Genomic DNA, 15,479 nt, shown 5'->3' on the forward strand with positions numbered 1-15,479 from the left:
TCATTCATTCAACAAATCAGTTCCACCAGCTATTATTCATTCAACAAGCATTTATTGACCACCTACTATTTAGCAGACACTGTTCTAGGCTCTAACAGGGATATAACAGCCATCTAGTTCTTACTGAGCTTTGTCCTCTATTACACTGAATAGTAGGAAAAAGACAAACTGTTCTCTCCTGCTATATTCTCAACCCTCAGTACCCTTCTAGTCACCAAAGTGTGTAGGTTTTTCCCAGACCAATCAGTTCTCTTAACACCAGCTGAGTGTCCTACAATTTAACTCAATTCTGACACTCTGTACCTAGAGATAGCCTCAGATCCCATAAGTTAAGGGCTCAGCCCTGCAAGACTACCCCCCACTTCATATGCTAATCGCAAGTCTAGGCCTCCAGTACTTCTGACTGATCGATTATAAACTGGGGTTCCCACAACCCCTTCCTGGGGTTTGGTAATTGATTAGAATTGCTCACAGCTCAGGGAAACACACACTTATATATACCAGTTTGTTATAAAGGCTGCTACAAAGGATACAGATGAACAGCCAGATGAAGCATAGGGAAAAGGTATGGGGAAGGGCTCGGAGCTTCCATCCCCTCTCTGCGCGCACCACCCTGCCCGCACATCCACGTGCTCAGCAACCTGGAAGCTCCCGAATCCTGTGGACAGGGATTTTTATGGAGGCTTCATCACGTAGGCACAATCAATTATTAACTCAATCTCCACCCCTCTCCGCTTCCCAGAAGATGTGGGGGAGGGGCTGAAAGTTCCAAACTTGTAATCATGGCGTGGTCTTTCACGTGGCCTTCATCCTTGAGCCCACCAAGAGTCACCTCATTAGAACAAAATACATGCCTGTCACTGAGGAAATTCCAAGGGATTAGGAACTCTGTGTCAGAAACTGGGGTCAAAGACCAAATATTAGAACAAAAGAGGCTCCTAGAACCCTTGTTGCTTAGGAAATTACAAGGGTTTTAGGAGCTCTGTGCCAGGAACCCGGGGCAGAGACCAGATATATTTTTTATTATATCATAATATCATTCCCACTACTGTGGCTCTCTCTGAAATATGTGTTAAAATGGATGGAGGATAAATAGAAACTAGTTAAAGAGAAGTAAAAAGTGAGTTTTGGAAGGCAAGGAACAGAATTTTTCTTAACAGTGAATAGACAACCCAGAGGGAGATCGATAGACTATACCCACTGAAGTCATGTGTTTTCCTGAGCCGCACAGAGTTGCCAAGGAAATGTGGTTAATTGTCAGAACCTTAGAACCAGGATTTCCAATTTAAAATATTTACTCACAACCATACTTTCATGGGCAGGAATGATGATTCTTTTAGTGGGGAGTGAATCATTCCCAAAGGATGGAAGCACAGTTCTGTAGTAGTGTCATGGCAACCACCTGTAAGCCCAGCACTGTAAGGAGTTTGAAAACAAGCCTCTTGATGTAGAGACCTACGAGAGTGAAAGCAGTTAGGTCAGGTGGGGTCTGTATCTGGGAAGAGGAGAGTAGCTTTTCAGGCTTTCTCAGCTTGTGCTAAACCAGGTTGAAAAAATTTCAAGACAGGTAATATGACTCAGAAATTAAAGAAAAACCCAACTAAAGATAGAGATTTTGTGGCTTATGTTTAACATATTGCCTTGGAACGAGATCTCCCTCCCATGTTGTAAGTCATACAGAGATTTCTGTGCATGGTGAATTCCCCCAAAGCAAGGTTTCTGGATCACTTCTTTGGAGTGCACTTGAGATACGAGGTTGTTTGTCATCATTACAGATTTCCTGATCAAGTTCTGAGTATGTATGTGTCAGGCACTCTGCTCTGAGTGTTTTTTATTCATGTCTTATCCTCACGTGTCTTAGCCGTGCAAGGAAGATGGTGTTATCCCCATTTTCTGTGTGATGATGCTGAAGTGCTAAGCAGTGGTCAATGTTCCTTCCACTTTCCTCAGCAAGGTGCTGTGGTAAGAAGTGATTATCTCACACATCTCTAAAGCCCCAAGGCAAAAAATTGATGTCACAAACCCCTTGATCCTTAGGAAGAAAATGAGTAGCTAGGAAATTTGCTGTTCCGAAATACAAAACCACTGGAAAGCCATTTCCTCTCTCTGAGATGTTACAAATGAAATGTTTTTCATTTGTGAGTGCAGCAGGGAAGCTCACTTAATTGAGCTGTTATGTAGATTTAATTAAATCATGTATGAGAGTACTTCAAAAAGTTTGTGGAAAATGGAATTCAAAGATAATACAAATCTTTCCATGAACTTTTTGGCAGCCTCTCATATATCAAAGCATCTAGCACAGAGCCAAGCACATAGCAAGTATATTGGTCAGTGTTCATTCAATTAACTCTTAATGCAAAACCACACATTTCTTATAAAGTTATTCCGGAAAAATAGTTAACACATTCTATCCTGGTGGCATTTACTGACGTGGCTGTCTTCTTGTATTCCCAGCAGAATAAAGCTGCCATGTTTCCACTTGATTGAGAGATGGGGAGAATATTAACAGCCTGTCCTAGTTCCCTTCCCTGGCAAATGGTTGACGAGTCTTTAAGCTCATCAGAGTAGCCTCTGCAGCACAGCCCCGAAGGGCCAGGCCTGTTGGGATCTCTCTGTGCAGAAGAGTGGTACATATGTGTGACTGCTGTCACTGCTGAAGGAAACTTTGCCAAGTGTTGACTTGGCAAAATCACTGCTGAGTGATTTCCCTTTAGTTTCCAGTAGGGATCCACAAACATCCTCCAGAACATCTGCGAGTCTTTGGCTGAGAGGGAGAATCCCCTCTACTGTGTTCATTGCTGACATCTAAACTAGCAAACACATGAAGTTTTGGCATCTTTGTGAGCATGAAGGACAAACTCTATATTGCAGGCTGTGTGGTGGAAAGACCGTGAATCTTAGTCCCCAACAGCCAGGATTAAAATCCCCATCTTGCCGTTTATTCATTCTTTGGATTTGGGCAGTTATTTGCTGGTCTGTAAAGTGAGGATAATAAATAACTAACTCACAGAGTGGGTGAAAACTAAATGGTATGACCCGTGTGAAGCTGGCACACAAAAAGTGCTCAAAAATGGTAGCGCTGATGATGATAACTTTACTTTTCCTAGACCACTACAAAGACAGGATTTAGTAAGTCCTTGAGGTAGAAGGGGAGAAAGAATCAAGAGCTTTAAAGTGATCTGTTGAGAAGCATCACATTCACATAGTCATCTTGTTCTTACAAAGGTCCTTTTCTAGAGAGCAAAGGCCTGAAGGCTGGCTGAGTTGTTTTGGTAGAGAGCGTTTTTTCTCCAGAGCAGTTCCCAGGCCTATGGCCGGCTGTGGTTCTAGGGTTAGTAGGTCTTTCAGGTGTGACATCAGCCTCCTGAGAGCAAGAGAGCTGACTGGTGAGGTGTGAGCTGTGCTGGGCACGGGAGCAGGCTGTGTACACTGCCAGCACATGCAAGCCTTCCCATTCTCCAGGCGGGGTGAGACCCAGAGTGAGAACACAGAACCAGAGTCTGCACAGTGAACAGAGTAACTATGGGCTCAGAGACTCCTTTAGTAAGCTTCAGTTAGAACTTGCATTTCATTTTTGTACCTCTAGGCCTATATCATTTATCACTTTGTGGAGGGTATTTATTTGCTAAGGAAATCTAACTGAGCTCTTTAACAACACAGAAGTGTTCAGTGCAATCCCTTGGTGAGATGAGACCTTGTCAGTAATAATATATATAATTTTCTTTAATAGAGTTCCCTTTCTTTCAGCTTAATGTTCTCCATACAGAGCTGGCTAAACAGTTGGCAGACACAATGGTTCTACCTATCATACAATTTCGAGAAAAGGATCTCACAGGTAAAGTAACTGAGTTCAGTGCTAATTACCTTCAAAATATTGTTTAATTCACCTAATATTTCTTACTGCAGTGATTTCTTTAAACATGTGGATCGTTGAGAAATGACTTCCTCTTTGAGCAGTTTGATTCCACAAACTTTTATTGATTCCTGGCTCACCTAAAGGAGGTCTGAGGCTAGTAAGAAGACAGTCATGGCAACAGATCATTGTAATGTCATGTGATGAGGGCATCAGGACAGAGATGGACAAGGAATAGAAGCAGCACACAGAAAGGCGTGATTACCTTTTTGGGGCTGGGGTGCCAGGGAAGGGTTCCTGGAGAAGGTGATTGAGCTGGGTTTTGACAGGTGAATAAGTATTTACAAAGTAGACAACAATATTAAGTCTTATGTTACAGCTTAGGGGACATTTATAAAGGCATGCTGTTCTTGAGGGAGCGTGAATGCTTTGGGGTGTAAAGTGAGGGGCTTGGAGAGGGAAGGATGGGGTTGGGACGATGCTTTCTCTGTGCTAGATTCTGGGGATGCAGCTGTGAATGGGCAGATAGGGTCCCTGCCCTCACGGAGCTCACGTTTAGTGAGCAAGGGAATCTGTGACTGCTTCAGACAGCCTGGTGGCCTTTTGGAGTAATTTTTGTTCTTCAACTGAAATAAAAATTTAAAATAATTTTTTATCTCTTAAAAATTAAGGTAGTCAAAAAATGAATATAAAAAAGAATGAAATCTTAAAAAAAAAACTTCGTTGATGTTAGAAAAGGGACTCCACGTTTTCTAGCCCTATTCTTATTTCATTGAAAATATTTATTACTTAGAGATTAAAGAATTCTATTTTCTAGAAGAACACTGATATAAAAAACTGCTGACCAAAAAAAGCCTAAACCTGGCTACTAAAAGATCTGCTCAGTATAGTACTTCCTTTTTAAAGGTATATAATCTTAAATATTTTTTTAGGCAGAAAAGATGCAGTAAATCTAAGGGCAAATCTTAAAGATAAAGATGGTTTTCTTCCTCTCTTTGATGTCACCTGATACTGGGAGCAGAGGTAGAAACACCACACACTCTACCTAAGGCCAGTTTAACAACAGTAAAACTAAAAATACAAAATAAGAAGTCATATATCAGTTAGCTTGTATAAAAGGAAACCTTGACTGAGCAGGAATTTTAGTGTTTTTTAGTGTCGCTCATCTGCAATTGCATGTGAAGACAAAACCTACTAAATGCAGTCATGCTGATTATCCAGTACTAACTGAAAGCCCCCTGGGTGCCCTTCTAAAAAGATTTCCTCTAAATAACATCGTTAGAAATGTGTGGGATATCATTTTTAAAGCAAACTCCAAGTCTGTTAGAAAATAATCATCCCGTAAGACCTGTGTTGTCAGATTTACATCTTTCAGGTTTGTTTATGGGAAGCAGACATAGGATTGAGAGTACCCAACAGTGTTCATGACAGTGGCCTGCGTTGATCCAGAGTGACTTAACATAGGGATTAGCAGGATTTGTCCAGGATGGTGATTTTTTTTTTTTTTTTTTTTTTTAAGGAGAATAAAACTCATTAGTAGTAAAAAGAGAAGCTTCTTAGTTTCTATGAAAAAGTTAATCAAATTATCCTTTTCTGATGACATCAAGACATATATTTGAAGTGTTTGGCCCAGTTCATACCTGGGAACATCAAAACCAAATTAGAATCTGGCATCCCCTGTGCTTAGACAGTGGCGTTTTATCTTACATTTCACTGCTTTTTCTTCATTTACCCACTGATACAAGCATTGAATCTGAATGAGGAGAACACAATGGATATTAGCAAAGCTATTTAAAATTGATAATAAGTTTAAAAAAAAGGAAAAAAAAAACCCTAAAACTCTGCTCCAACAGGACGTAAAAGGTGGGAGAAGAAAAGTGCAGGAGGGGAAGGTCAGCAAGCAGCCGGATATCAGAAGAGTAAAAATAATGTGAAGAGAAATTTAAAGGCTGGAGGCAGTTTGGAGGCAAATTGAAAAGTACTGAAGATGTGAAATGCTTTGCTTTGTTTGACAAAGTGAAAATCAGTTGTGTTAGAAGTGTAGAAAATGTCACTTTCTTTTAGGTATCTCTGTTTTTAAGTTTATAATTTTGGACAATCTCTGCTCTCTAATCTTTTTGGTTTTTTTGGTCTCAGACTTTGTTAAGCTGACTTAGTGTGTGATGGGTGTAGTACCCATGTGGGGTAATAGTGGCTGGTTTTGGCTTGTTGCAAGTACAGTATTTACAGATTGCATCACATTTTTTCATTAAAACAAGTGGCCTATATTCTTTTGTTCAGTGATGCCTCTAATAGGTCAGATGTTACATGGCAACCACAGGAAACTTCTAGGCTCTGGATGTAGTCCTGACTACATCTTGAGGAAAGACATATTAAGACACACTACTTTGAGGCTGAAGAATCAGACTTAGGTTTATCCTCCAGGTCTCTGATGAAACGTGCTTGACCACCGTGCTGTCTAGCCCACATCCCCAGAGGGCCGTCTCCTTCACAGATCCCCAGCACTACCTGGAGTGGAAGGGCTGTACAGGCAGCCAGGGTCACTGGGTGTGGGTGAAGCTGCAGTACAAGCTCCAGTGAGACCAGGGTTGCCAGCCTCCCGGCCAGGGCCCATGAAAGCAGGGGACCTGAGGGGGCAGAGCTCTGGGTTGGCACATTTTCTTTTCTTTTCTTTTCTTTTTTTTTTTTTTTTTTTTGCTCTAAGATGTTTCCTTTTCTCTTGTTCAGAAGTAAGCACTTTAAAGGATCTCTTTGGACTTGCCAGCAACGGTAGGCGTCTTCTTTTCTCCATTCTTGGTGCCTGGGTTTAGTGATGTGTGTAGGTTTGGTATTTGTGTGGGAAGAGATGCTGAATGAACATTCTGGCCTTTCGGTCTTTCTGGATGCTAAAACGTCTCCTTACTTTTAGAGCATGACCTCTCAATGGCAAAATATAGCAGGCTTCCTAAAAAAAAGGAAAATGAAAAGGTAAGAATCCTTTACGTGTTAGTTTTCAGTTCATTTACTTAAGCTCCTTGTGTGTCTTCCTGTTGTGAATTCATGACATTGAGGTGTCTTGATGAATTTTTTTCTTTTATTTCCTATATGTGGACTATTAAAATTATTTATTCTGAATCTCCTATGTAGACTTCCATTTCTCTATTCGAACTTTCTAGACTGGTTTATTAAACACCAACTTGAAACCATTGTAAAATTATAATCACACAATTTGAACTTCAGCTCAGTACCTCATCTGGTCATCTGACTCAAAGACCACTCTGCGCACTTGAACTCCTTGCCCCAGGTGTTAACACTGATTCTTTAACCCATATTTTCTAGATGCTGTATGTACTATAGATAATATTGCATGTTTTCATGCATATAACTTTTTACTTCTGTTACATGATTTCCTTGGGCTAAATTTATTTCCTTGGAATACAATCTTATGAGTAAACCAAAATGTCTGTGGCTCTCAATTTCTGCTAATTGTTTTCCTAAAGGACTCTAGCACTTTGTGCGGCTACCAGGAAAGTAGTGGCTTCACCTTGGTGTAGCCTCGCAGACACTGAGATGCTACTACTTTGGTATTTATAATTTGGATTTTTTTTTTAAGTTGAGGTAAGCCCTTATCTATGTTTTGTTATATTTGTCACAAAAATGTTTATAATGAATAAACAAACATTTTGAAGTTGCATGCTCTTACAGAACTGTCGCGTACAGTAGACAACTTGAAGTTTTCCTTTCACCTTTTCATCAGGTGAAGGCTGAAGTTGGAAAAGAGGTGGCAGCTGCACGGCGGAAACAGCACCTTTCATCCCTTCAGTACTACTGTGCCCTCAACGCGCTGCAGTACAGGAAGCGGATGGCCATGATGGAGCCCATGATAGGCTTTGCCCACGGACAGGTAAGGGAGTCACTTCCCCTGACGGGTAAGAGCTAAGCCAGTTGTGGCATTCTGCTGAGATAGCAGCTAGGAGAAACTGAAGCATCATCAGAGAAAGAAACACAAATGCACAACCTCCTGGAATGTTTCTGGGATTCAGCCCTTGGAGAGCTTCCAGTTGGGCTGGATCATCTTTAGCTGGACTTGTTAGGGCGTATGCTCAGGAAATGATGGCCTGGATCTCACACCTCCCTTGTGGAGTCACCTGTGTGGCCGTTTGTCTCTGATCCAAATGAAAGGCCTGGTGCGGTTTTCCTGGAAGCAGCTTACTGCTGAGGTTGGGATAGCTAGCGCATAGCCTGGTTCTGCACATCCCTCTGCTACTCATATTGGGAGGCTTGTCCTCAGCTGCGTTATTCTCTGAGGATACATCTCAGGATATTGCAGCACCTTAGCATCTGGTCATGGGGAAGTTCTCCCAGTACTTTATAAAGTCTTCTGTAGACTTTATTTGGTTTCTTCCCTCCTGTTTAGTGGTCTACTGAATATTTGGCTTAAGGGAGGCTCCTGTTTTAAGGATGGGGACTTGACTGTTATGGCAGGTGGTAGGGACAAGAGTGAGCATGAATGGGAGGCTGGTGGCACCACCCTGTCACCTTCCACCCTTGCCGTGCACCCAATGAGGTGACTCTGAAACCTACTCCAGCATGTGAGAAATGCGTGCAGGAATCTTGTCTCAGTTGATAGCTGAGGAACAGGAAGGCACGTGAGGAAGCAACCTGTTGATAAGAAAAAAGTCACTAACTCTTTAAAACATAACACACACACACAAAATTTTAAAAAAACACCAATATCTATTGCTTTTATAATATATTTTTAAAATGTATATATTTCAAAAAAAACCCTCAACATCAATTTCATTCAAGGAGAAGGGGAACAAGAGAAAATCCTGAAGCATCCATGCTCAGCTGTCTGTCTTCTTAATATGGTTGTTACACTGTTGAATGGCGAGTTCTCTAAATCAGCTTATGCCTTCAGAGGTAACACTTAAATAGGGCAATATAATCATTCTGTGTCATCTGAGTAAAGCTGGATTAAACCAAAAACTAGCACTGTCCAGCTGTGGGTTTCAGTCCCGGCAAATCCTTAGGAGCCGTCCAGCCTCCTTGTGATGGGCACTTGTGCGCATGGGTGTGTGCCCACACTCTGTCTCCCTCTTCTCTCCTTCAGTTAAGTGCTGTACTTCTGACCTGGTGAATGTCCCAGCTTTGTTGGAGAATGCCAGTACTGTCTTCGTTCTCTTTGGTTAATACCTCCTGTCACTTGTGCCCTCCCTAGGTTGACCATCTTTGCCTTTGGGGCAGTAATCCTTGCTCAGTTAGAGGTCCAGGGTCAGGGAGGGTCAGAAAGATGAACACCTCCAGTCCTGATGGGTCAGTGCTGTCAGGCTTAGTTGGTCAGAGGAGGGTCTTCACCAGGCCTAAAGGATGGGTTTGATACCAGCTGGGTCCACTCTGTCAGGGCCAAGGTCTATACCACTTCCCCTAGCCTGGTCTTTTTAAGTAAGTGCTGCTGGCCACAGGGAGAAGAGGAGGCTGTGGGTGCCGTAGCACAGATGCAGCCCTGGGCCTAGGACAACAGAGCATGCCGTCATGTGGAGCAGCAGGAGCAGCCGTTTTGAGGACTGAGGATGGCATGTTCCATTTTTCATATGAAGATTTCATATCCAGATTTCAAGACACAAGACCAAGTAGCTCCTTACCCTATAGACTGTTTATAATCCTCATGAAAACTGTAGCTCCTTCTCTTAGACAAGTGTGCCATCACCCTGGACCTTCTGGCTGATTCAGAAGCATTTGCTCTCCTGCCTCATCGTCCTGTGAAATCGATGGTTATTGATCCCTCTTTGTTACCTGATGGTTTTATGACCATGGCACATCCTGCTGTTCATTAAGGCACATTTGGAGGAGACGCAATCAGCCTTCTCAGCACCACCCACCTCTGTGGAGGTGTGTTGACTCCATTCCGAACTTCTCTGGCCCTGGTTCAATAGGTTTTCAATTAAATCATGATTCAGTCCTCATGCCTGCAAACTGAAGGTTTATAACCTGTGTGCAGGTTTTTTGAGAAGATAGAAATGATCTCTAGTGTGCTATTGACAGGGCGAGCACTATGTAATGTGGCTGTAGAAGCCAGTATCTTATCCATTCCTTCTGCTCATCCATTCATCAGATTTTTTAGGGATTTTGGGAGGCCCTGCCCTAAGGAGCTTACAGAATAGTAGAAGAGCTACGACATGGACTTGGAGCATAAATTCCAAAGAAGTTCAGAGGGGAAAGAAGAGAAGCCACCATGATGTTGTGCCTTTAGAAATGAAGAATCAGAATGCTCATTTAACATGTTAATGATATTAAATGACTAGTATCATTCTGATAGATAACATTTCAGGGATTCAAAGTGGCATTTACAGTGTTGATCTCTGTATGATTCAGATTGTGGGGCCAGAACACCCCCTGCAGGTATTACCTGCCTCAGGATAATCACAATCATCTATTTTTATCCTGTGATAACTAAGGGCATTGGTATACCTGCTTTCCCAGGGTGTCTGGGGAACAGAGGTAAGGATGTCAGAGTCATGCTGATCACACCAACTAGCCTCCTTGGGGTGAGGGGTCGATTTCTGTGCCCACCACCCGGGGCAAGGTGGGCTTCTGGATCAGACAGATGAGCTGGGGGACAAGTGAGAGAATACCCAGGTCCACGCTGAATGTTTTCTCTTTTTTTCATGACCTAGGCTTGCAACTGTTACCTCTCAACCAGCAGGCATGTGAAATGGAGCAGTTCATACCTAATGTCCAGATTTTTTAAAAGCCATAGCCATAAGAAGAATGGGACCTTGAGCTTTTCAAGGTGCAGATGTCAGTAATGCTCAGAGTGGTGTTCTTCCTCTTTCCCATATCCCTGCCCTTCAAGGTTTGGCAGGGGACCCAGACTTTCTGGGAAGTGAATATTTATACAGGAGTCATAGGAAGTATGGAATTCCTTCCATTGGTAGGAAGCAAGCAACCTACAGTTTCATTTTTCAAATTGTATATTCCCCAGGTCTCCTAGAGGCTGCTTTCTCCTGGCCAGAGAAAGCATCCATTGTAGAACACTGGGGAGGAGGGGGGGTCCTCACCTGTGTCAAGGGTACCAGGGCCCTGCTGTGTCCTTTACATACATAATCTTCAATTTGATAGACAGGTTAGAAGAGGCTTTTAAGGGTCTTTAGCACAATTTTCCCTCTGCAGCATCTCAGCCAAGTCACCAGCCAGCCAGCCTGTGTTGAGAGCTGGCTCAGTCAGGTGGTAGCCTTCAGGGTGGGGTCAACAACTCCTGCTGCACCTCAGCAAGTGCTTGTCAGTTTCTTCCTGGTGCTGAGTATCTGTCATGTCACATACCCATTTAGTGCTGGAGATATAAAGGTGAATAAGACTTAATCCTTGCCCTCAAGAACCTTACTGTCTAGATTTCACACAAAAAAAGCTGCTGCTGCTACTAATATCAAAAATAATCATCAGTAGTAATTATCAAAACTTGGGATGTACAAAGCACTTAATTGACATTACTCCTGATCTTGACAGCCTTTCAGCAAGATAGGCAGGTTCCACTCTCCGCATTTAACAGATGCACTTGGGACTTTGGGAATAACTCTCCCCCAGTGTGGTGGAGACTAAGCAGGGATGCTGCAAGTGCTGTGGATGAGGGTCTCACATTTAATGAACTCACTGATCCCCTTCCCTAGATGATTTTCAGAGTGCCACAATTATATCTTTCAGATTAACTTTTTCAAGAAAGGAGCAGAGATGTTTTCCAGAAGGATGGACAGCTTTTTATCTTCTGTTGCAGACATGGTTCAAAGGTAATGCTGCACTCTGGTTTGGGTCTTGTGTGCCTTTTGCCTTTCCTGCTGAATTGGCATCTCCGGAAGGTGTGGGGGAGGGCTCCGATTGTGGAGGGTCCCACAGAACCCCTGTCCACTCCATGAACTCTCAGAAACAGCGCCCTCACCTTAGCTGCTGCTATTTGTGAATATTTGTGACACACAAAGAGTAGGGGTTCTGCAGTTCTCGACTTGCATGCAGCCTACAGACCTCCGCATCATATTAAAAGGCTAAATAAATGATGAAAATGTCCACATGGTATTTTTCATTAAGTACCAGTCTCTGTTCTCAGAATCTCTTTTTGTGAATATTCAAAGCCCACATTATAAGCCTGTGAGTCCAGTTGAGATTTGCTGTAGATTTGAAAGAGCTCTTTGCTTTTTTTCTTTGAGAGCTAAGGGGATTAGCAGCCAACAGTGCTGCACTGCGCAGGAAACTGTAACCGTCACATAAGCGAGGCATTGGCCTTTCTTGAGTTAATTTCACAAACTGCAAATGCTTATTTTACAAAGCTCCACGTCACTGTCCTCAGACGGTCCTGCCATGCTCAGTTGGCGCTGTGGCTGGCCGGACTCCATTGCCTCCGTCCCCAGTCCCCGATGTGCGCTTTGAGCAGTCACCAGCACCTGCAGCTCAGGCTTGCTGCATTTAGAGCACGCCTGCGGGGTACCTCGGGCTCGGTGTGATTTCCAGAGTGGAGAAATGGTCTCTATGTGTGTGTATATACAGTTGACAAATAAATATACATGAAGGAGATATGAGTATAGAGTTTTATGTGGAAAAGTACAGAGAAACTTGCTCATTTTCTTCAAGATGTTGTATTTCAAAATATCTCACAAAGGCCAAACAGTGGAATTTATTTAGGCACAGTCTACCTAAAGTAAAGAATGAATCCCAACAAAGACCAGCGCTGAGCGTTCAGACAAATGCGAGGGGACAATGGAAAGCGTTGACTCCCAAATGTCACCCAGCTGTTTTTTCCTGACAGCTGGCAGCAGTGAGTGAGGCAGGTTAGGTTTATAATTATGCTAGATAGCAATTTGTGAAGCCTGATTTCAGTTTCTTGCCTTTTAATTTGATTAGTAGCCCCTGGGAGAGAGTAAAAGAAGAGAGCCTATTAAATTGTGGCTTTCTATCAGTACCTCCCTCTTGTCTTTCACGGTCTCTTCTCATCCTACTCTAACTCTCAGAATTCCCTGGCTTTCTGTGTTTCTGGGAGAACAATCCATGCTATACACATTTTTTCTTGTACTGGATTAGTTTATTAATGGATGGCAGGACATTTGTGCCCTGTGTTTGAGATGCCATAGTGTACTCTTTCTGCAGATCCTAGAGCCTGGCTTCCCCATTGTCAGTGTTTCTGTGAGCCATTATCAGGCCAACCAAAGTGTGGCACTAGCCACCCTGATGGGACCGTGGCCCGGGTATTAAAGTCAGAGCCTGCACCTGGGCTACATGGGGGCTGGGTCTGGTTCTGCAAGTCGTCCCTCTGTTGCCGACAAAGTGTATTTAGTTCCAGGGTAACAGGCAGCAGGTGGGGCTCCCCAACTGAACCTTGAAGCACTTGAGCCTCCTGCTTCAAACAGGGAAAGCATTCAGTTCAGGAATTCTAATTTACCTCTACTCATATTTTATATTGGTGAACAGATAAATGTGGCCACTCTTCTCCAAACCAGGAGGTGGTTCTGCTGCCGCATTGCCACATATTAGCAGCCAGCCCAGAGAGGCCTCAGAACAGTGTCTGGTTCTGGCACTAAAACTCTGCAGGCCTTCCCCTGGGAGATGGATGTTCAGGAGCTCTGCTGTCCTCAAGGGGTGAGAGGATTCAGAACCCAGCGGAAATCCAGACGTGGTGGCTTCGTCTCCTGCCACCACACAAAGCCAGGGGCTTTGTCTAGTCACTAACCCCACAGTGATACATTTCTAGTTTTTTCCTTGGATTCTTCTGCTGCTTGTATATATATGTATACAAATATATATTCTTTTAGATTAAATGAACCATGCTTTTTTAAAAAATAAAACCTTGAAGAGAACTCACTGAAAGCAGTTACTTTTTGACCATGTTCGGTTAGTTCCTGGGAGCCTTGGATTAGCTCAGAGTTTTCGAGCCTGAGTCTGTACGTGGTGGAGAAGGGCAGGGCAGTTAGTAAAAACTCCCTGAAGTTGTGTGCTAGATGTCACTTGGTACACAGAGCATTTTTTGAGGCAGACAGATGATCCTTCTCTTTCTTCGGATCCTCAAAGAGGTTTCTCACCCACGAAAGCTTAAGAACTTAGGGGTTTGTCTAGTCAACTCCCACCTTTCACCTTCTGTGCTGCTTAGATGCTTCCTTCTCGTTCCATTCTCTTGGCCTTGGCATTGACAAGCAGGTTAAGCTAGTGAGGTTTGTTCTCCAGCTTGCCTGTCTGGTCACCAGTGGTGGAGTCCCTAATCATCCCTTACATTTCTTCAAATGTAAGAAATGCCAAAATTAACTTAGATTGACTGCTTGCGTGGAGCTGCATTAAACAAGAGGAGAATAGGGAATACACCAGCCCAAAGTTACTTAACTACAGAATAGAGAAAATCCCAAGGAACTCACTTCGAGAAGCACTGGCCCTGCTGGCCCCCAGTCCCTTCTGATGTTAACATTTACAATTCTGTCTTGCTCCTTTAACACAGTGAAGAAGTGGAACACCTCCTCTAACTCTAAAGTGAGGACTCTAAAGTTTGCCTTCCTAGATGGATGGGCTGTGCTGGGCAGACTATGATCAGGTCTGTCACCACTGGGTGGGGTAGCCTGGTGTGTCCTGCCTCTGTGGGGAAAAGGGCAGCTGTTGTTTCAAGCTAAAACTTCCAGATTTTCCACACCTCAGCACACACGTACCTGAAAGCCAGGGGCTAATGTCCCAGAGCCTGGACATTGGCCTCCCGTGGGCAGCCCCTGACCAGCTAGCCCCACAGTCACAAGCAGTTGTATGGCAGTCAGAAAAGGAAAAGCATTGCCGAGTTTGGCTGTTGCAATTTGATGTCACTTCCTGGTCATCTTTTTATCTCCAGGGGTCATCTCCACCATCTGTGCCTAGACCAAGAGTCGGGCAGGAATGACTACAGTTTCATTCTTTCCTTTATGGGACTCTCACCAGCTGCCTGCACGTGCAGCCCCTGAGGATGGGCTCATCAAACTTTTCTCCTAAAATTTGCATCAACAGTGCTGAGCATGGATGCTACGCTGTCAGCAGTGAAACTGTGTAGCTGGGTTCTGGCGTAGCTCGGTGGTATTCCTTACGTGCGCTTTTAAAACAGCTGTCATATAACACTTTGAGTGATCATGATCATTCTGCCCATGATCTCTAGCTCAGTTAGAGGGTGGAGGGTTGTGGCCTTGCAGGAGCTGGCTACGTTTGTCAAGCAGGAAGTCTTGGGGGTGGGGGGCGGTGATGGCTCTGCCAGCTACCTCCTAGCAGTGCTGGGTTGGCTGACGATGAGTGACTGGCCTACCTCCTTCTGTCTTAAGCATTCAGGTGGAACTGGAAACCGAAGCAGAAAAGATGCGGGTGTCCCAGCAAGAATTACTTTCCGTCGATGAATCTGTTTACACTCCTGACTCTGATGTGGCTGCACCACAGATCAACAGGAACCTCATCCAGAAGGCTGGTTACCTTAACCTCAGAAAGTGAGCGTGCCACTGCCTGCCTCCTCTTCTAAATCTGTTGGCCTAGGAAGTGGCTGAAAAGCAGTCTCCCTCAGTACCCCATTAAAGCCCAAGGGTGGGGGTGGGTGAAGTTGGGGCAAAACTCCCACCACAGCACCCACCTCTGGGCCCAGGTCCCAAACTGCACCAAGAGATGGGGCTAGAGA

The 15,479-nt window shown here is 43.8% G+C and overlaps 1 protein-coding gene across 4 annotated transcripts in view; it reads left to right on the plus strand.

Annotated features, from left to right (window-relative positions):
* Nucleotides 1-15,479, plus strand: part of APPL2 (adaptor protein, phosphotyrosine interacting with PH domain and leucine zipper 2) — a 53,800-nt gene that overhangs the window by 20,628 nt on the left and 17,693 nt on the right. For all 4 annotated transcript variants that reach the window (XM_063074780.1, XM_063074782.1, XM_063074781.1 and 1 more), the window contains exons 5-10: nucleotides 3,748-3,835; nucleotides 6,581-6,622; nucleotides 6,762-6,820; nucleotides 7,590-7,736; nucleotides 11,534-11,616; nucleotides 15,136-15,294. In XM_063074780.1, the coding sequence (XP_062930850.1) occupies nucleotides 3,748-3,835; nucleotides 6,581-6,622; nucleotides 6,762-6,820; nucleotides 7,590-7,736; nucleotides 11,534-11,616; nucleotides 15,136-15,294 (578 nt within the window). The remainder of the gene's footprint in view (nucleotides 1-3,747; nucleotides 3,836-6,580; nucleotides 6,623-6,761; nucleotides 6,821-7,589; nucleotides 7,737-11,533; nucleotides 11,617-15,135; nucleotides 15,295-15,479) is intronic.

Source organism: Cynocephalus volans, chromosome 12, assembly GCF_027409185.1.
Source record: "Cynocephalus volans isolate mCynVol1 chromosome 12, mCynVol1.pri, whole genome shotgun sequence".
In the NCBI taxonomy this organism is placed as follows: Eukaryota; Metazoa; Chordata; class Mammalia; order Dermoptera; family Cynocephalidae; genus Cynocephalus; species Cynocephalus volans.